Genomic DNA, 21,169 nt, shown 5'->3' with positions numbered 1-21,169 from the left:
AGTGTTGCCCAAACAAAAGGACTATTTCTATTAATGCAATAGTACCAATGGGATTCATACTGTTTTACTTATGTCCCAGCCCTCTCAGCTTTCACATATCTTTGGAAAAAACACTGTAAATTTCTTGTGTTGGGTGAAAATAGATGCTGAATGTTTCATGATACAGCTGTAAAAAGAGTTTTGTGGGTTTGTAGCGAGGGAAGCACACAGCACACGAAGCATGAAGCCGTGGCGCTACTGAAGATAATGGGAATGCTCATAGCCTATAACACAAAACAGCTCCTTGTTCAGCATCTATTGTATCTCACAGAGCCTCACTGAGACATAACTAAAATACTAAATTAAAAGGACTTCCAAACAGCTGCCTCAGGACTAAACTGGTAGGGCAAAATTTCAGTCTATGGTACTTAAATGTATAATGAAAAATCCATTAGTGACTCACTTTCTCTAAGGATAGAAGGCAGCATACCTTATGAGTCAGCTTTCTGCTGAGAAAAAAAGTCCTACCTTCAATGGACCAGAAGATACACCATTGAAAAGAGCATAATTGTCAGACATTACCTTGTGAGACAGAGTGGAGAATGGATGATGAAAAAAAAAAGCCAAAATATATGAAGGACTTTGCTCATGGAAGAACTCTTAGCATCATAAGATTGACCTTTAAACTCAGCGAGAAAAGCGAGTTGAATCAATGCATCACCTGTCTGGGAAATATACTGCGGACTTCTCTGAAAGTTAAACCACACATTAATTCTGTAGCTGCAATACTAACAAGCGCAGGGTTAAAATAGGTACAATTGGTTTTCACAGATGGATGTCTGGATAAAGTAGGAAAGGAAAAAAAAGAGAAAAAGGTAAATAAACTAAATGTACTGAACATTATCAAATTAGGTCAACTATAATGGATGAGAAAAGTTTTGTATAGTGTTTCAGTCAGATAGTAGCTACAGATAAAGGAACACAATCATATGTAAGAAGAAACATACTGAATACCAAAAAAAAGAGTGATATGGGCCCTGAAATTATTTGAGGGAAGTTACTTGCATCTGTCTGAACAGAATTACAGAGTCACTCTTTTGTGAGCTCTGGGCTAGCAAGGTAGATATTTTTTCATCTCTCATTTCAGCTCCTAAGTCCTTACTCAAATAAAGCTCGCACTGGAGTCAATGAAATCATCCTTCTGATTTTAAACACCATATCTAATGCAAGGCAAATCCCTTCTAGATGGTCGACTTTTTCATACCTTTTGGGTCTCTGCAGTCATCTGCACTTGTCAGGCTGTGCTATATCTGCTAGCGATATGCACATGAGTCATGGCACCCTAGAAATAAGACAGTTAGGGAGGTCAACATTTCAGAGGCTGGCATTCTTCTCTCTCACATTAGCTTTACACTAGATTAATTCCATTGTCCTCAGTAAACTTCAGTGTGATTTTTGTGCGGGTGAGTCAGAGGATTTGGCCCTTCACCTGGAATAATATTATCTGTGGCTTTGGATAGACACAATTCCACTCCTCCTCACTGCTCTTGCCTAGGATACGCTGCCTACACGAGGCCATTAGGACAACACATGCAGTATTATGCCACTTAGCAGCAGGACTTCTTCTTGTGCTTTGGATAAGCTAAATGAGTTTATTAGCTATGTCACAGATGATCCCATAAATCTTACTAAAATGGATTACTTCCCAAGGAGACAACGTTTCGCCTGAGTTCACTATTTCACCCTTATCTGTCCCCCCCTCAAAATGTACAGTCAGTGGCAAGAGGTTCAATCACTTTTGCAATCACTGACAGCAAAAGGCAACAGCAAACTTTCTCCAGGCACTGCTACTGGGAAAAAATCTTCAGCCTGACATTCCAGGGGTTTCACATTCAGATTCACTATCAGTTTTGACCTCTTGGCCTCACACGGGAAACCACAACTATTTTACCCCATATCTCTGCCCTGCCTCAAAGAGAGAGGGGACATGGGAACACAACGCCACTGACGTGAACTTTACGTGGCCTTGTTGGTACAACGGGACGCAACAGAAGAGGTTCCTCATTTACATAAAGCTCCAGTCATGACTCATCTCTATCTTCTACAGCTCCAACTTGCCACTCTGACGAGTCTCCGGACGGCAAGCGAACGTACTGTACCGTTCGTCAGTCATATGCTCAGAAACGTCTGCCCGGCTGTTTCAGCGCCTGCAGTCAGGAAACAGAAAAGTGTAAAATGTACACGTAAAATTTCCCTGCAGTGCGGGAAAGTTGTGTGTCTAGCTTCTTGTACGTCCTGACTTTCAGCCTTTGTTAGCTGTAGTTGCATGTCCATCAGACCGGTCCATTGGATCTCTGGATGAGAGTTTTATATTAATTTACACAATGACTTATATGATCTCCCATGCAGAAAATTAAGTCCAGAGGGCTCCCTGCTCAGATCTGCTTAGAAAATTGGCTGCAGAGCTGGGAAGAGAACTGAGGGATGTTTTCCTGTACAATAAACCTGTGGTTAGCCAACAGAGAACATCTTTTCCCAAATCAGCACGAAAGACCAACACATCTACAAGAGCATGACTGGGTATACGTCTGCTGTAACTCCCCTGAAGACAAGAATGGCTTTCAATCTTTGCAAGCTATTATGTTTTAGGTCAAGAAGTTAATCTCTCTGGATACTCTATGTTCTCTACAGAATGAGGTTATCACTCTTAACTGTCTCTGGAGGAAACTCTTCCCTGCATATAGGCTTGAGAGGGAATCTAGGAAAATTGGTTTCATTAGGCTAATGTTAGCCTTTGCAAGTGCCCTGGTAATGAAGATTTAATCTTCCTGACGCTGTTCACGCTACTGTCGCTAGCAAAAAAACATCCACTGATATGGAAAATGGCAGCAGGGAAATTCCATTGAAATAAGCAGAATTGGAAACTTCTCTCTTTATTGTGTGGGGTTGTTCCCATGATGATTTCAGGGAAGAGAGTGCATGAGTAAGAAGACGAGGAAGGGCCAGGGAAACACCAACTACTTTGAGTCTACACACTCAAAGACTGGATAAAATTTGAAAATAATTACGGCAGAATGGAAACATTTGGGAGAGAGAATGGAAGAAAGTGAAACATAAATGATGAGAGACTCATGTTTCAGTGCTGGAAAAATCATGATGAACAGGACAGTAATTGTTGTTTAAGTGTTTGTTATACCCATACTAAAGAAGCCAACCAAAAGGGAAAGGGCTAAATATTGCACCACCGAACCCAACCTAATATGCCAAGGTTTATTACCTTGGGCTCAATACTGTCAGCACAGGCCAAAGAATTGCCCTGGACATCATCTTTTTGGCAATTAATATTGCAGAATAATAAAATATGAATTTCAGGAGAACAGAATATGGATGTTTTCTAGGCCATGTCTCACTCATAGAACCTCGCCAAATGCCTGCAGATTGCACGTCAGGCAATCACAATCTCCCCGTGTCTTTGACATATTGCCTTTAGCATCCTCTGACACCAGAGATGAAAGGGTACAGATATCTTACTTTACACCATAGGATGCAGCAGAGCCAAACTACATTAACATATGGCAGCTAAGATTAATGTTTGGAAGTAGCCCAGTCTCTGAGTCAGACTGATCCTTTCCGTTCATAAACTTTAAAGCGCCAGGAAAAAAGTTTAAAAGTCCAATTAAAATAAACCCTGGCTAACTCAACTGCAGGCTTATCATCACAGCATGAGGAGGGCAGTATCTTGCTCTTCTGCGAGGAACTTAAGCAAGAAACTACGAAGTGGCCTCATAGGAGAGAGGAGAAAGGGGTCTTCTCCTGTGAAAGCGAAGTCTGAAGACTGCTAGGCCTGGCTTCCTCCAGGAGGAGTTTTCTAAAGTGTTTATCTGCTGCTTTATTCAGGTCACTTTGGTTTAATGATTTCTGATTATGCACACCGTCATTTAAAAGTGACCTTTCTCTTGAGATTTGTTTCTGATGAGTCAGCTGCCCATAGCCCCTCCTCTTAGCTTCTGCCTTAGGTTGAAACTTCTTATTCTCAGTCTAAGGTCCTGTATGAGTTTGCCTACATAGCTGATCTCATTTCTTACCAGTTCCCTTCTGCTGGGCATGAATTTCTGAAAGAGTTTCCCTCTTCAAAGATTGATGCTAGACTGCAAGTCATCTGAAGCTGACCATTCAAAACTAACCTCACTCCAAATCAAGGGTCAGACACTTAAAAATCATACCCTAACAATGACACTTCAGAAATGCTGAGTCCACAAGCTCCAGGTAAACCAACACAAGGCCAAAGACCACGACCTCCATCTTCATTCTCTAGAAGGTTAATAAAACCTCTTTTTAAAGGATTTTCTCTAGACACACCTTGACTTCTGCTGCAGATTCTTTAGCACTGAGAAAACCTCTCCAATCCTCCACCATAGGACTTCCAAGCCACCAAGCAAGAATGATGAAAACACAAGCGTCATTTGCAGAGGCAGCTTATTAGCAAATTACAGAAGAAATATTTAAAAGTCCATGTCCTTACTACGAAGAAGATGAAAAAAAAGAGTATGTATCTCTTGCTCTTGCTTACCCAGCCCCCTGAACACTACACAATATCTAGAGGAAACCACTGAGAAAGCTGATAAGGCAGCACAGATGAGCATGCCAAAAGCAAGTCAGTGAGGTGCTATTCAACATCTCGTGCACACGGTCAGTTCCAATGTGTCAAATGATGGGTGAGAACCTACTGAGCTGCAGTAGCAAGACTGGTTGCCCACAGACTGTGGCAGTAAGATTTGGCAAGTCTTCCATCAAAGATTCCAGTGCCTTTTTTGAAAAATTCCTCCTTGTCAAGGTTTTGGTTTACTGCCAGAGGGCTTTTGTGATGACCTGATGCTACTGAATCCTCAAATACTCCTTCTGTTGAAAAATGTCAGTTTCCATGTATTGCTGGCCACAGGATAGCATTTGCCCCTGCTAGACAGAGACCTGAGCACAGCCTGACCTTACATTTAGATCCCTGAGCTGGCTTCCACAGCTCACACCTAGGAAGAAGCCACCCATTCTGAGAAGGTCACTCTTGATGCAGCAAGCCAGGCGCTTACCATCCCCAGCCCCTGCTGAGCTTTTGCACTGGCTCCCCACTGAGAGCATGCCGGTGCAAGGACTCTGGGAGACATCCAAAACAGCACTCAGGCACCGAAGTGCAACTTATGCAGACTGCTGGCGCCTGTGCTCATGAGAGCAACCCAGGAAAGCTCTGCCTCCCCTCTTGAGCTACGTCAGATGCTGTAAGTGCCTACAGTTTCTGGTGAAAGCTTCTTTAGGCGCCAAAAGGTCTGGCGTCTTCTTGTGCCCAGCAGCCTCACTGTTCTGGGTGGGCTGAACGCTGTCAGCTACTTCTTGCCCAAATTCATCCAGAAATCAGGTGGGATTTTTTTTTCAACAGTAAGGTCTTAAGGACCCAATGTCCTAGGCATGCTAAGACTGAACAGAGCTCAAAGTACACAGCAGAAGGAAACTGTCAGAAGTGCTTATGTGTTTATAAATACTTAACTTTAGTAAGTCATTAATCCCCCACACCAGTATCCTAATATTGCCACTGTTTCCCAGATAAGAGCCCTAACTAGGCACCCTATTCTGGCACAAGAAATTTTGTACTCCTGGTTACACTGTGGCTCAGCTTACAAATGCTGGTCAGAACACTTATTTTTCCCTTCCCCAGAACACCCTAAAGTTTCTCACAGTACTCCCTGTTCGTTCAAAGGTCCAGAACTGGCTTCCAGGGCTGTGCTCTTCAGCGCTTGGTGAGTATTTAAAGTAGAGGACGTGGCTCATCTCCCAGGTATATTTTCACTTAGAAGACTGATTCAGGTGTCCACATCAAATGTGTTACTTACACCCATAAGCAAACACTTTTTGGTCCTTTATCAGAGTTTCTCAGAGAGACATTCAGACATTCCCTTCTCCTAAGTATTTCCTACAGGCTGACATAGGCATCTCACCACTCAGTGTACTAGCTAAGGGCACTTCAAGTCCTTACATTCCTAACTATTCCTCTCCAGTGTACAGGGAACATCTGATTTAACTCTCTAGAGAGCATTGCCCCTTTGAGAATCAGATGCTAATCCTCAACTCTTCTTTGCTGCTAATCCCAAATCTCTTTAAGACTGGGCCCTCTGTTTCAGTGTTCAAAGTCCTCTATTACAGGATTTTGCTCTAGTTAACTGTTAACTTGCAATTCCCTTTGGCCATGACTTTTCATGTGCTTGCAGTCTCCTAAACTGCACAAACACTAAACAATACACAGGTGTTGCAAAAGCATGAGATAAGCCTATGACAGGAGCTGAAACTTCTTTGTGAAGTGCATTTCCACAGAGGACAAAGAAACCAAATACAAAAAATGTTCTACTTGCTGTGACTTTGCCACTGTAACTTCCTGGCACCCAAAATTAAAGCAAAAAAAAAAAAAAGCAAACAAAGATATACCATATTAAAACCAGGGTAAATTTTCTAGGGACTTTAGGAGTAGTAGATTCCTCTTAGCACTGCCCAGTGATGTGTTTGCTCACAGTCACAGGGCAAGGAAGAGGCCACGTAGCTGTACAGACCCCCTTCTCTGTACTTAAACAAACACAGAGCAGTCACAGTCAGACCACTGTTCTATCAAACAATCCATTTATTTCTTTTGCATATTGAGCAGGAAGAAGAGAGGTGGTTGTTATGTCAGATATTCAGTAAAGAAGGATCTTATGTAGTAAGTTGAATAGATACTAATATATTCTACTGTCCATTTAAAGTCCAATCTCATAATAATAAATGGACAACATAATATATGCGGTAATGATAAATATATACCACACTGCAACAAGACTTAAAGCTTGGGGGTTTTGTTCCCTAGTATTTTGGAAAGTGCTATCAATGTGGAGCATACTAAAATCCTAAGAGGAAGGGCTGAGCTTTCATTACTCATTATACTTAGTCCAGCATTTGTGTTCGAATTCTTCACCTACGTGCCCATCCTGTTCCCTCAGAAAGATTTCCTCATATGATGTTATTTATATTTTTAAGCGCTTTTAACATTTTCTCTTCATTCTCTAAAATATGTTTTTCTTTTCCTGAATGGCAGTTTAGGAAATGCTTCATGAATTCAGCGACACACCCTGCAGAACAAAACACATAATCAAGTAAACACGCCCTGTAAAGCAATGCGCTCACTTCAGTCCCCAACCCACTGACACAAGTGCTACAAGCATATCCCGCAAATAAAATCTCGCAGTGGGTGCTCTGCTACACAACATCCCAAACAAAAAGCTACAGTTAGCTGGGAGCAAACACACCTCAGCAGCAGAAGGGGCATAAGTGAATAAGCACCGCACCTTCCGTAACAGTCACTGCACATTCCCAATAGATGAACAAAACTTAATTGACCTAAACGATGACTGTATGTACTCAACGTTACCTTTAGCAAACAATGCTGCTCATGACCTAGTCACAGCACTTACAATACATTCCCAGTGCCAGAGCCATAGCACAAGCCAGAGGCTAACATAAAACTCACTGGTCTGCAAGGAATCACAAATAAAACAAAAGCAGAAATTACACATGAGTGTTGCAAGATGTTATATTATCCAAAACAATGCTGGACAGGTATGGATCAAGGTTACACTTCTCTGGGAGAGGGAAAGTTTTGAGATTACAAAACAGAGATAATTAAAATTATCAAGGATTTATATAAATTCTATAAACATGAAATTGAAACTAAAGAATAGCATAATATCTAGAAATTAGGAATATTTAGGGAATTTTGGAGACAAAACATGTTATCTGCATGAGCAAATTTACAGAATAAAAATCCAGGATGATAATTCAAATAAAGCAGTTTTGGCCACCTACTTTTATAGGAAGGAGGCAGCAGTTTTGTAGCTGTGAGGCATTAGTTAGGAATCCAGATAAAGTCATCATCCATGATCTGATTTATCTATTAGAATTAGGAGTGAGGATTTTTATTTGCTATTTCTAGAGCTGAAGCTGATCTTATTCTCTAGTTTTAAGCCAATTCATCCCTCTGCTTCAGTTTCTTTATTGATAAAAGAGTTCTCAAAATATTTACTTACTGATTTCAGAGTAGCAGTTTGGCTCAATTAATGTTCCTAATGCAACTTGAAGAGAAAAGATTGTTTCAGGGCTTGTCAGGAAAATGTTAGTTTATTGAAAAAAGAAATGAAAAGAGCTTGAACTTGTAAAACAGTTGTCAGCATCAGTTCAATCATTCCAGTTCTAATATGTGACAAGCAGCTCAAATAAACCCATGCTTTTAGTTCCCCTTCTAATACACAATGTGATCTAAGCAGCCGCACCCAGTTGGACCGCGGACAAATTCCTGTTCTTATCTCAGGCTCACTAGAAGCCTTATGTAATTAAACAATATTGTGACGAGGGTCTTATCTCAGGGCATTAACTTCTTCTTCCCTTGGCAAGGATGTAAGTGAGCTGGAAAGCTGTCCTGGCACTGCTCTGAGCCCATTATTTTCTTTAGAGTTTGACCTTTTAGCTGCAAATAAAGTCTTCCCAATGGTGTGAGCACTTACTGTGTTCTGTTCTTAAGCCTTGAGCCTGCAAAAGGAACAACTCTTCAAGGCCACCTAAAAATTTGTCTACTGTGCAAATGAAGTGCTTTTGTAACCACTTCAGCACTCCCTTGGCTCCTGAGAGAGTTGATGCCTTTGCACAAGACAGTTAATAACAGCTAATGATATCGGGGCCTTGCCAGGAGCCTAGACAAGCACCTGGTTGCGTAATTCTAACTTGATAGGCACTGTTTTGTTTTGGTTTTTTCCACTACAGAGAGTATCCGCTGTAGCCCGCTGGCTATGCCTATGTAATTGGTTTGACCTCATGAGAGATGAGAATTGTCTCATTAATTTCAGTGGGTTGTTCAATTTTGGAGCACAATGCAAAGTGCAGCAGGATTTCGTGGCTGATCAGTTAGCAATGTGCTGAATATGCTTGCACAATGCGGTTGGATAATTTAGATGTCTGAGATCAAAAAAAACCAATTAGGTATTTTTATCTATTCCCTGGGGGCTTCTGAGGGATTGTGATGTGTTACCTCATCCCAGGATTCCTCCAGTTCAGTTTTGAATATTCCCAGGATGCATTATTATCTCTTGCTTTGAAAGACTACGGCATCGATTAACAGCTCTGACTCTTAGCGGTTTTTCTCTGCTTCTTTCAATTTGAATTCCTTTTTTTTTTTATCCTGGTATAGGCCTACTTTCTGTGTGAAAGGAAAAAATATTAAGATGAGAATCTCTAAGTACAGAGACGATGACAGCAGGAGGAAGAAAAATGCAGAATCAATTAGAAAGCAGTATGTTGCACACAGAATATTTAGACTTGCTGTCATTTCCCTCTTCTTTTGCCCTGCTTTTAGACTTGAAAGGCAGAGTAGTTGTATTTTGTACCTGCACTGTAATCTAATATGCACTGTATGTGAGTGATGCCACTTCACTCCTTAATACAGCAGCAGTCACAGTTTTCCTGCAGCAAAAAGTCCCTGACTGATGCTATTAAGGGAAGGGCTCGGGGTGGTGGATGGAGCAGAGTGGGATTAGTCATGTGCACTGCATTAAACCCGACAGGGATGCATTCAGACAAAAGTACTTCAGGCAAAACGGCAAGGCTGGGGAAATGCCTCACCTAAAGAATGGGGAGCTTTTTCTTATTTTAATTCTTCAGCCTTCAATAAAACTCTAGAAAGGGTTTTCAAGAGCAAGCAGAAGAGCCACGCTGGCACTGGAGGAGTCCATCCTCTGCCAGTGTGGGATGCATGTCGTGCTGGTGCAGGGGGTGCTCCTCCTTCCTCTATGGGCACTTGGAAGGATGAAACTTTCCCCGGTTTTCCACCGTGGCCTGACTCTGTCTCCAAACAGAGAAAAGATGATGCTCCAGAAACAAACCTGAGCTGTTAATGAGATACTGAGAATGCAAGTGATGCCAGCCCGTGCCTGAAACACCACAGATGCATGAGCCACCACATTCCAGCCCACTGAGAGTGTTGGAGCCAGGGGTGTCATGGGCACCGAGAGACCCTGCGGAGCTGGGGGTGTCATGGGCATGGAATCATAGAATAGTTTGGGTTGGAAGGGACCTTAAAGATCATCCAGTTCCAGCCCCCCTGTCATAGGCAGGGACACCTCCCACTAGATTAGGCTGCCCAAGGTCCCCATCCAACCTGGCCTTGAACAGGGATTGGGCAGCCACAGCTTCTCTGGGCAACCTGGGCCAGGGCCTCATCACTTTGTGAAGAAATTCCTCCTTATGTCTAGTCTAAACCTGCCCCTCTCCAGTTCACAGCCAGTCACATCATCCCCCAGCCTGTACAAGGGGACCCTGCGGAGCTGGGGGTGTCACAGGCAGCTGGGACCCTGCAGATCAGGGGCGTCCTGGCCAGTGGGCACATCATGGCTGGGGGTGTCACAGTGTGAGAACTGATAAGTTTTGCTGCAGTTGGTTTATATGTTTAATTATCTCATCATATAAATCCCTCTTGTAAGATGCAGTGGTATTAGGCTAAGAGATAGCCTGTCTTAGGGCTGTGAGAATGTATCAATACACTTGTCTTGTAAGATGCAGCTGTTGTAGGAGATAACCTGAAGTGAGTCTCCGGACATGGCTGGATCACAGAATTGCTAGGTTGGAAAAGACCTACTGGATCAAGTCCAACCATTCCCATCAATCACTAAACCATGCCCCTCAGCACCTCATCCACCCGTGCCTTAAACACCTCCAGGGAAGGTGACTCAACCCCCTCCCTGGGCAGCCTCTGCCAGTGCCCAATGACCCTTTCTGTGAGGAATTTTTTCCTGACGTCCAGCCTGAACTTTCCCTGGCGGAGCTTGAGGCCATTCCCTCTCATCCTGTCCCCTGTCACTTCGCAGAAGAGGCCAGCTCCCTCCTCTCTACAACCTCCTTTCAGGCAGTTGTAGAGAGCAATGAGGTCTCCCCTCAGCCTCCTCTTCTCCAGGCTAAACACCCCCAGCTCTCTCAGCCGCTCCTCATAAGGCCTGTTCTCCAGCCCCCTCACCAGCTTCATCGCTCTTCTCTGGACACGCTCCAGAGAATTAAAAAAAAAAAATAAAAAAAGAGTGTCTCTCGCAATAGACACCGGGCCCGCGCAGCCGGGGGTGTCCGGGCAGCGGGGCCCTGCGGCTGCGCCCCGGGCTCGGGGCGGGCGCTGCTGCCCTGACCCGGCGGCGGAAGCGCGGGCTCGCGGCCGGCGGGGCCGTCACTTCCTGGCCGCGCGGCGCGGAGAGGCCGGAGCGGGGGGCGGCGCGGCCCCGCGCCCGCCACCAACATGCCCTTTGACCTCCGCAGGTGAGAGCCGCACCGGGCCGGGGCCGGGGCCGGGGCGGGGAGGGAGAGCGGGGTGGGGGTGGAGGGAGGGAAGGGTGGAATGGAGGGAGGGGTGGAGGGATGGAAAGATAGGGGGATGGAGGAATGAACGGATGGATGAATGGAAGGGTGAATGGAGAGATGGATGGATGGGAAGATGGATGGAAGGATGAGTGGGTGGGTGGGTGGAAGGAGGGGTGGATGAAGGAAGGAGGGATGGAAGAATAGGTAGATGGATGGATGGAAGGAGGGAGGGATGGATGGGAAGATGGGTGGGTGGCGGAATGGATGGGAAGAGGGAGGGAGGGAGGGATGGATGGATGGAAAGATAGGTCGATAGAGGGATGGACAAATGGATGGATGGATTGATGAATGGAAGGGTGAACGGAGGGAGGAAGGGAGGGATGGATGAATGGATGGATGGATGGATGGGAAGATGGATGGAAGGGTGGGTGGATGGGTGGGTGGATGGGTGGATGGAGAAATGGAAAGATAGGTGGATGGAGGAATGGGTGGATGGAGGGATGAATGGAAGAGTGGAGGGATGGAAAGATGGATGGAAGGATGGGTGGATGGATGGAAGGAAGGATGGATAGATGGAGGGATGGATAGAAAGATGGGTGAATGGACTGATGGATGGGTGGATGGAAGGATGGATGGATGGGTGGAAGGAAGGATGGATAGATGGAGGGATGGATGGAAGGAAGGATGGATAGATGGAAGGAGGGAGGGATGGATGGAAGGAGGGAGGGATGGATGGAAGGAGGGAGGGATGGATGAATAGGCAGGTGGAAGGATGGGTGGATGGAGGAATGGATGGGTGGATGGAAGGAGGGATGGGTGGATGAGTGGATAGGTGGAAGGAGGGAAAGAAGGAAGGAAAAACTAGATCTGGGCAGCGAAGGGACAGGCAACACTGGGATTCCTTGCCCAGCAAGCGGCTGTTGTGCAAAGCAGAAAGGAGGGATGAGGAGTTGGCAGGAGGGGTGAGCAGCAGGGGTGAGGGCAGTGGGGGTTGCTCAGGCCCTGCAGTGGGGAAGGTGCTGGCCTCCTCCTCCTCTCACAGCCTCCCAGGTCCCACTGCAGCTCCAGGAGGTCCGTCTTTATGGTGAGGCTACACATGAGTGAAACTGATTGCCCTGGCTCTGATGGCTGGGAAACCAGGCGGGCAGCTCCACCTTGGCATTTGGAGCAGGTGTGAGCTGTGGGATTTGGCCTTGTTGCAGGGCTCCTGCATCCTATGCATCCATCACAGGTACCAAAGCGGAAGCGAAAGAGGCTCTTTTGACTCAAATGCAGCTGAAATAGTAACTGTAGGTTCATTTTCTTTTTGAGCCACTCCTGAAGCAAAGATTTTTAACTTTCCAAATTTGCCATGACACACAGATTCCTTTTCTCATGTAGGTTTTCCTGGAGCATTAGCATTGCAATAAAAAATCCATACATTTAGGGGAATTGAGAGGCACAATTGGTGCGTGAGGAGCTGGTGCTCCTATGGGAGCATCGTGAACCGTACATTTGCACCCCTTTGAGATGACAGGGGGAATGGTGATATTGCAGTTTTTTTAGTTCTCCCAAACAGAAGTTGTGTACTGTATTTTTGCTGTCATTCTAAATTGGGCCTCTCATTTATACAGGCTAGCTGGATCTTGTATGTGATCCATGGGGCACTGTTGAATGTGGAGGCAGTTGCTTCTGAATGAAAACTTGCTAGATCTACTGGACCACGTGGGATTCAGGGCCCAGAGCCCCATGTCTACTTTTGTGTAAAATTTGGTAGAAAATTTCTTCTCAGCTTTGGAGACATTCAGCCAGCTGCAAATCCTATTGCCATCTGTTTTCAGACTTGTACAATACATGAACAATAAGGGATTCCAGGTTGTGGCTATCACTTTGTAATAGCAGATAAGTGTTATTTGGGATATCTTTGAAAATGTAATTTTTTTGAGTCTCAGAATGTGCATGTGGAAACAGTGGCTCACCAAGATAAATAATCCCAGGAGACAGCACTAGTGCTTCACTTTGGGGTGGAACAAAGACATTAAGCAAAGGCTGAGTTTGCAGAATTTGTGTTAATGAGTTATAAAAAACAGAGGCATCAGTTCAGATCTGCATTTTAAAGGTTCACAATTGCAAATACTGTCTTTGTCACTCAGGTTGAAGAGTTAGAAATAGACGCGTCAAAGCACCTTCTCAGTGATGTAAGCTTACTGAAGTTCCGCTTTTCTGCAAAGATTAATTTTTAGAAGACTGCCGTTGACAGCCAGAGCTTTATATTGAAGGGTACAGAGAAACTATTGTCACACACAAGAAACCACTTTCCTGTTTTAGAAACATGAACAGAGTTCAGGACTGAAATATTTGCAAAGGTTAGAGACTGGTTTTTTTGCTGTTGTGGTTTTTGTTCATTTGTTCATTGTGCAGTCAGTGGAACAAAATCTGCTGAGGTTGGAAAATGTTACTGTTGTAGGTAAAGTATGATGCATACATTAAAAAAAGCGTACAGTTACTTCCTGACAGGTATAGAACACATGATACAGTGCTCTTTGAGAAATAAGGTTACTGCCTGTAGGAAGTTTCTGAATGAAGAGGTGATGGTTTTCATCATGTAAAATGCAAAGTTTTTCTTTCAGAGATTTCAATTGGTCATTCTCTTTGGTAGGTCCTGTTTGGCACCCTGTCTTTGGCAAACACTTTAAAGAGTATTATGCCTGTGCATGGTTAGAGGTTGGTTATTAAGAAACTTTTAAAATTACCCCTACATATCTTCTAGAGTCCCAAATTCAGAAGTTCCAAGTTGAAAGGCATTCTGTTCTGGGGCCCACAGATCTCGCAGGTCTGTATTGCTAATGTATCTGAAGAAATCGCTGTCCTTGACTGCTCTGCTGGGGCATTTGGGAAGGCAAGTTCTTTTTTTGTTGTATCATTCCTTCACTTAGAGCATTGACAGCTCACATCGGTTGTAGAGAGGGACACAGTAGACCAACTAGCAGTTGAGCTAGTCGGGTTCTATTTCCACACAAAATAGCTCTAGGAGGACCAGGTTGCCTCATCTGGAGAAGATAGAGACACAAATGGCAAAAAGCCAAAAACAGCCCATGACCAAACAATCCCTATTTTTCACCAACAAAAAGTCAAACAAAGTATTTCCATCCATGTGACTGAATATCTTTCCTATCTCCCAGACATAATGGGTTCATACTTGGCCAGACTGAAGGACCCGAAGTGCTTGAACACATTTCTTGGAAGTTGTTTCCGTGGGTCAGAATCTGAGGCATGTTGGTTGGTATCAGATATGGAAATAGCTTGGTTTGTTACTTGTACTTTTTTGTACTGTAATTTTTTTTTCCTGTAGGACTTCTGTTTTCTTGGCTTATCAGTGGCTCACTTTGCTAACTATAAAATTAATTTAATTTATAAATAAAAGAATCTTTTCACAGTAATTTCAAGTGAATAATAACTATTCTCTCCCGAGTATCTTTAGGGTTTTAATAATACTGAGTACTTAATACTTTACATTTTTCAAAGCATTTCCTTCTCACTAATCTCTGCAGTCCTGCTGTGATGTTGGTAAGGAACCAAATTTTCAGCTTCCAGATTGGAGCCTTCAGTACAGGTCTGTTCAGTGCATGTCACGAGGCACGAGCCCTCCTACAGAACTACTAATTCAGTTTGTATTTGCGGAAGGCCTGGTTCTTTCTTATTTTTTAAAACCTCTTTGGCTGCAAGAGAGAGACAGATTTTAAGTTATTGCTTCTCCTCCTGGTGTGTTAGAACTTATGTCAGCAAAGCAGCTTCATACGTATTTGATTGAGGATTTTGAGGTCTGTTGCTGGAGCTGAGTGTTTCCTCCTTGAGCCTTTAAGACCTGGTGTCACCTGTGTATTTGCAGCATCTGTGGATGGTTAAAATCATAATTAGATTAAACTTTAAGCCTGGGTCATCTTGAATGGTGATTGTGGGCCAGAAGGTTTCTCACATGTTGGGTGATCCAGTTAGCAGGGAGGCTTAGCTTCAGCAGCGAATGCTAGTGCTGGACTTCAGGCTACTCTGGTGTTGAGAATTACAGAACTAAAAATGAAGTGGCTACCTGCACTGGACATGGATGTAGTAGAGCGAAATGTTGCTGCAAGTTCTTGTGAATCCGTTGGCTTTTCTTGGTGTCTGCCTATTTGCATGAAAGAGTTACTGAGGGCTTTGTCGCAGATGCTGAAACTTCTGAATTATTTTGGGATCTTTAACTGGTTAAACTGAGAAAAATTAAAATAGACCACTCTGAAAAAAGTTTTGTTCTCGTTCTGTGCAGTTCTCTGTTGTGCCCTGGCCACATTTTTGGTACAGAGTGGCAGATAGCTGTGAATCCTTATATTTAACTGAGAAATTCAGAATTCATTTCGCATTGTGATGTTTCCATTAGGTTTTTTGGTTGGTTGGTTGGTTTGGTGTTTTTGTTGTTTTTTTTAAACGGCTTGATAACCTGAATGAAGTAACAGTATATTATACCTGGATTTTGGAGGTCATGGGAAAAGAGCAAGGCTTAGAAGAGATTTAGCTTTAAATGCTGATTTAGAGTGGAAGTTCTTTGCAGCAAAGGCTCTTATTTTATCTGCACAGTGCAGTGCTCCCCCCCGCCCCCCAGCCAGCTGTTCTTTGGCACTGCTGTGATAAATGGTACTTTTTACATGTGTATTCTAATTCAGATATAAACAATATTTTTATTGTTTTGGGACAGAGGCAGGTCTTTGCTTTGGTCTCTGTATGTGTTTTTTTAAATCAACCAGTCTTAACCAACCTTATTGCTGTTAGGAGAGGCTGTATGTTTGGTTTTAATTTAGATCTAAGAGTTATCATAGCTGATACACAAACTGATGCTCAAGACATTTGACCTGGCACAGTTGCAAAACCGGTGATACAGACTGCTTCAGCAGCATCTGGGAGGTCTCTTTGTCCACCTTCAATTCCTCACCAGATTAGCGAGGGGAAACTGGTCCATCTTGGGCTATTTGGAGTCTAAGGAGAAAAATCTTATCGGAACTAAGCAACCCCTTGGACAACAATTTCTCATTCACTTGTGAGCCTAAGGAAAATAGGTTTCAGTCTTCGGGCTTAAGAAAAGAAGGAACAAAGCTTTCTTTCATAATCCAACCATTTCTCTTTCAACTGGTTTGTGAGGGGCATGACTTAAAATCTTTCTGTAACCCCTCAAATGTCACTTCAGCTTGTGTGGAAGTTGTTTGGCCTCTAAACATTAAACAGAAATGGTGATTACGTGTTGTTTTGGCACTGCCTAATAAATATCAAAAGTCAGTGGTAATGTACATATTTGCTCAGGAGCTTTAATTTGGAATCTCTTTGTGAAGTCTGCACCAGCTTTGTGTTTCTCATCAGATCGTGCCGCTCCATGCTCCATCCACCTGCTTGCTCTCTCCCAGGACATTGTTTAACTAGCTGCATTAACACACACTAAAATTACTCACTGAACTTACTTTACAAATGAGCTCATGGTGCCTCTCCTATAGAAGGTACACGGTGGTGATAACAGCAGGTAGGTATGTTCCTGGCTGACCTACTGTAGGGAGGACAAGAGAGAAGAATAAATGGCTAAGGTTGGCTGATGTGACTTCTCCTGAGTGGATGAGTTGTGCCTACTGCTTTATGTGTAGCAATGGCATCTCACAAAGGTTTGGTTGTGCCCTGTACCGAGCTGTGCATGATCGTGCTCCCTTCTCCAGTCATAGATGTTACCATTTGTATGATTATTTTGTTCAGAATCTTAAGGTCTTGTAAGTGATGGAGCTGGTAGCTTCTTAAATTGTCATCTACATATGTCACTGATGGCCCCAACATTCTTCAGTGTTGGTTAGATAATTGCCTCTTTACCTCTTGTGGAGACCTAAACTTTTTCTCTCTTGTTACTGAAGTGATTGCTGACCTCTGGAAGCGTATTTTCATCTCAAACTGCAGCCGTGTCTGGCAAGCGTGTTCCACTTTGCATTGTGCAATGCCGCTGGTAAACATGCCTTCCAACTGGTATTACTGCCACCTTATGTAATTACCAAAGTTGATTTTGGTGCCAGGCAGTACCATGATTAACTTTGTTTCAACAATAGCCCTTTGAGGGCACCTGAGAAATTATTCTGCAGTCACAGCAGTCAGATGGACGAGCAGAGTTGTACAGACAGAGTCTATTGCTGTTTCTACCACAAATAAGTGATTATACATAGTGTACGTATTTCTTCCTAAGTCTCCTTAATACGTTATTGCTCTTAAAATGTAGTTGGAGTAGAAAACTTTTCCTGAGTAAGTACAGAAAAATTAAGGTTTGGCTTTGTAGGAAAGTTTTGTATTGTTCCTTCTGAACTTTAACTGTCCTCCTTTGTTCACTCATTGATGACACAGATGCTTTCTTCATGCCATCATAGTTCACTGCTGTGAAAATGACTAAATCACACTGTAAACAAGAGTTGAAGCAACACCACCAGTGTGGACTGAGAAGCTGTGGGAGTTGTTAAGCTTGTATTTTGAAGTGTGCATGTGTAGTTTTTAGGCATATAATTCACAGTGGAGGTGGTGAGAAATGAATAGTCTTGCTATGAAATAAGAAATAGTGGAATCATTTGTTTTTTTTGTTTTCTATCCAAGCACAAACCCTGAATTGTTGTCTAGGTGTTCCTGTATGGAGCCAGCTGCCTCCAAAGTGGAAAACTTGTTCTGCCAAAAAATTAACCACAACCTTGCCACAATCTGTAAAATCCTCCTTATGCTGAAATGTTTGGGTATTTTAGTAGGAATCACAGCAGACACACACGTAAAGACTCCAGTTAGACAGGACACTTGGCTGCATTTGAACTGTGTGTGTTTGGATGTTTGCTTTTTTGTTTGCTTCATTTTTAAGGATGTTTCCAAATAATATGTATCTAGTTTAATCCAGAGAAGCCAGAAAGATTGGCCTTTAATAGAAGAACCTTCAAGACTCCAGTTAGACAGGACACTTGGCTGCATTTGAACTGTGTGTGTTTGGATGTTTGCTTTTTTGTTTGCTTCATTTTTAAGGATGTTTCCAAATAATATGTATCTAGTTTAATCCAGAGAAGCCAGAAAGATTGGCCTTTAATAGAAGAACCTTCAAAATGCTGTGTTAATATAGACAGGCACGTGTAACTCCTAGCAGGATTTCAGGCAGTCATGGTTGCTCAGTATTTATTTAATAGTCATATCCTTAGGCTTTTGCTGTCCATTTCTGTAGACCACTGTGTGCTGTGAATGAAACAAAGTTGGAGAGCCTGCTAAAACACCAGTGCAGCTGGTAATGCAAACATGACTGTTTTCTGATAAAGGTGAATTTTTGGAGCCTCCTGCGGATTCCACATCACTCTAAATCAAACTGAACTGAAATCTGAATCTGACTGCTGCGTTATAGCTGGACTGACAAACACTGGTAAGCCTGGTCCCCAGCTACAAGTTGAGGCTCTGCCTTTTGTCTCTATCGGTCATCTTTTCGTAGTAGCATCAATGTGGATTTTCCTGGGAAACTGAGTCACAACCAGGAAATTTCCTTGGAAGCCAGATGATACTTTTGACAGTACTTGCTTATTGTGATACAGCTATATGCAACTGAAAAATAGAACTGAATTGAGGAAATTCTCATCTCGTAGAATGGAATATAAATAGGAGAGCCCAAGCTGATCACTGTGGGTTTTCTGAAGAACTACAGTGTATTTGAATCTCTGCTGGGTGCTCTGGGAAGCATGCATTTTTGCTCCTGAATCTTGTCTATTAAGAATTAATTTTGTCCTATATAAATTGCCTAGGAGGAAAAGGAAGACTTGGGGGGGGTGGTGCAGCAGTGAACATTGTTGTTTACTCCCTCAAGTCAAGGGTCTGCTATTTGTAACTCTTTTCGGTTTCAGGCAAATAGATGGAACTATTTTTCTCAGACATCTCTCTTTTTTTTTTTTCCTTCCCTGGGTGTTATATTCATTCATGCTTTTTTGTAAAAATCTGATTTATGTGCTATCCTAGTGCAGCTGTGACAACCCTTTCAGAAAGCAGCATCCACAAATAGGATTTACACAGTTCTGATGCTAAATTAATCTTAGCAGATCTTGTTTCGAGGTGTTCAGGAGTACAAGGCAGCAAGAGTCTTAATGTGTTGTGATTCCTAGAAGCTATGGGCAAGACTGCAGTACAGCTCTTTTTTTCCATAGCTGTGTCCTTGCTTTGCTCTAAACTGTGTGTAGGTGATTTCTTGGAAATCTTAGGGCAGATGAAGTCTCTGGGACAGGAAGGGTTACAGTTTGCTTACAACATTCAAGTATCTGAACTGTTTTCTTAGCTTGGGGTGTAGTCATATATGTTCTCTCTGTCTCTGTTCTCTCTCTCTGATCTCCAGAACGCAGTACTAGCACTCAGAAGTACAATCGCTTTTGCTTACAGTCCAGTGAAGGGCCGGATCCCTTTAAATACCAGTCCCCTTATTTGAACATTTTTTCTTCATGACATATTTATCTTGTTTTGATGAAGCAGAATATAGTTTGCTCACTTTATTAAAAATGCATTTCTCTTCCATCCTTCATTTTGACACCTGCTTCACCGCCTAAAAGGAAATAAAATGCTTTCTGGCAAGACTCCACTATTGAGTATCTGAGATTATAAATAGTTTCCTCCTCCTAATTACCTTTGAAATATGTTTGAGCCTAACATTTTGATTTGAAAAAAAAAAAAGTGTAGTGCCGCTTCTTATTTTCATGCTTCAGTGCCATGTATAATAGTTTGCACTCTTGGCATATTTCAGCAGTAGCAATTGCTGTACGTTCCTGGGCAGTATATAAAACCTTCTTACCCACTGAAGAATAAGAGCATGGAATTTAGAACATAGTTGACAGAAAGGTACTATGTAGGACAGCACAGTGGAGAGGGGGAGGCTGGCAGAAAGAGAAAAGAGGAGAACTAGCTCCTCGAAAAGAAATCAGTTTGAATGGGAGCAGAATGTATTCATTTCTTGTGCCCTCTTTCTGCAAATGTTGTGAAGATTCATAGTCTTTTGTCCTAGAAATAAATGGGTTTGTTGTTTTTTCTCCCCCTACACAAATCTTGTACCTACTAAGTAACTACCAGACCAGATGACATAATGCCATGGAGGTTGATGCCTCCAATGTTCTCTCAGCCCCTTTCCCTAGATGTCCAGTTGCCTAAAGGCTGCATTATATAATCACTGACAGTCCTCCTGGCTAACCTTGTTTTCTTGTTCTCAGTACTCCTCCTTGTTTCAGAAACTTCCTCTGTTAGTTTCATTATGTTCTTGGAACTAGAATTAAGAGGGAGGAGCTGGCTGGCAAGGAAACCTATTCCTGCATTTCACTCCTGGGCTTAAAAGTGTGGTGAGTCAGCAGGTAAAAAAAATATATATATATTTGGAGGATCGTTCTTTGAGAGCTCTCGTGATTTTGGGAGTGAAAAGTCAGTCATACAGAACTTGAAAATCACTGTCTTCACCTGCTTGCAGTACAGCCAAACTGGTTTAAAACCACACTAGCTTCTCGACCTCCTTGTCCCATTCTTTGCAAATCAGAGCTTGCCCAAAGCAGTTCGGGATTAAACAGTTTCCAGTGTAATTTTGAAGCCTTAAGAGTGTGTCCATTCAAGCTCAACTTCTGCAGTATGTGTGTTAATACCCTATTGTGTGTAAATGAGGACTAGCTGATTACTTAATGATGTTTGTATGTTATGTGCTGTTACGCAGGTGTTAATCTTATAAAATGTGTTAATAACTGACTGGTATTTACAAGTATCGGCTTATTAGGCCTGCTTTGAA

The 21,169-nt window shown here is 42.9% G+C and overlaps 1 protein-coding gene and 1 long non-coding RNA gene across 3 annotated transcripts in view; one reads left to right on the top strand and one right to left on the bottom strand.

The window, feature by feature from the left end:
- Positions 1-804: 804 nt before the first annotated feature.
- Positions 805-7,639, bottom strand: LOC138726889 (uncharacterized). The gene is made up of 3 exons (XR_011338491.1): positions 7,421-7,639; positions 6,968-7,121; positions 805-2,186 (listed from the first exon to the last, which is right to left on the bottom strand). It is a non-coding gene; the product is annotated as an uncharacterized lncRNA (long non-coding RNA).
- A 3,607-nt stretch (positions 7,640-11,246) lies between these two features.
- The window catches only part of ERGIC1 (endoplasmic reticulum-golgi intermediate compartment 1), a 58,298-nt gene continuing 48,375 nt past the window's right edge, over positions 11,247-21,169 (top strand). Inside the window, exon 1 of one of the 2 annotated variants that reach the window (XM_069869248.1) lies at positions 11,247-11,337. In XM_069869248.1, the coding sequence (XP_069725349.1) occupies positions 11,318-11,337 (20 nt within the window). In that variant the 5' untranslated portion in view covers positions 11,247-11,317. Of the gene's footprint in view, positions 11,338-12,488; positions 12,551-21,169 lie in introns of those variants that run through there. The other variant, XM_069869247.1, reaches the window with a different exon arrangement.

Source organism: Phaenicophaeus curvirostris, chromosome 15 (assembly GCF_032191515.1).
Source record: "Phaenicophaeus curvirostris isolate KB17595 chromosome 15, BPBGC_Pcur_1.0, whole genome shotgun sequence".
Classification (NCBI taxonomy): Eukaryota; Metazoa; Chordata; class Aves; order Cuculiformes; family Cuculidae; genus Phaenicophaeus; species Phaenicophaeus curvirostris.
Note: the sequence above shows the minus strand (reverse complement) of the source record. Positions and strands in the feature narration are given on the sequence as shown.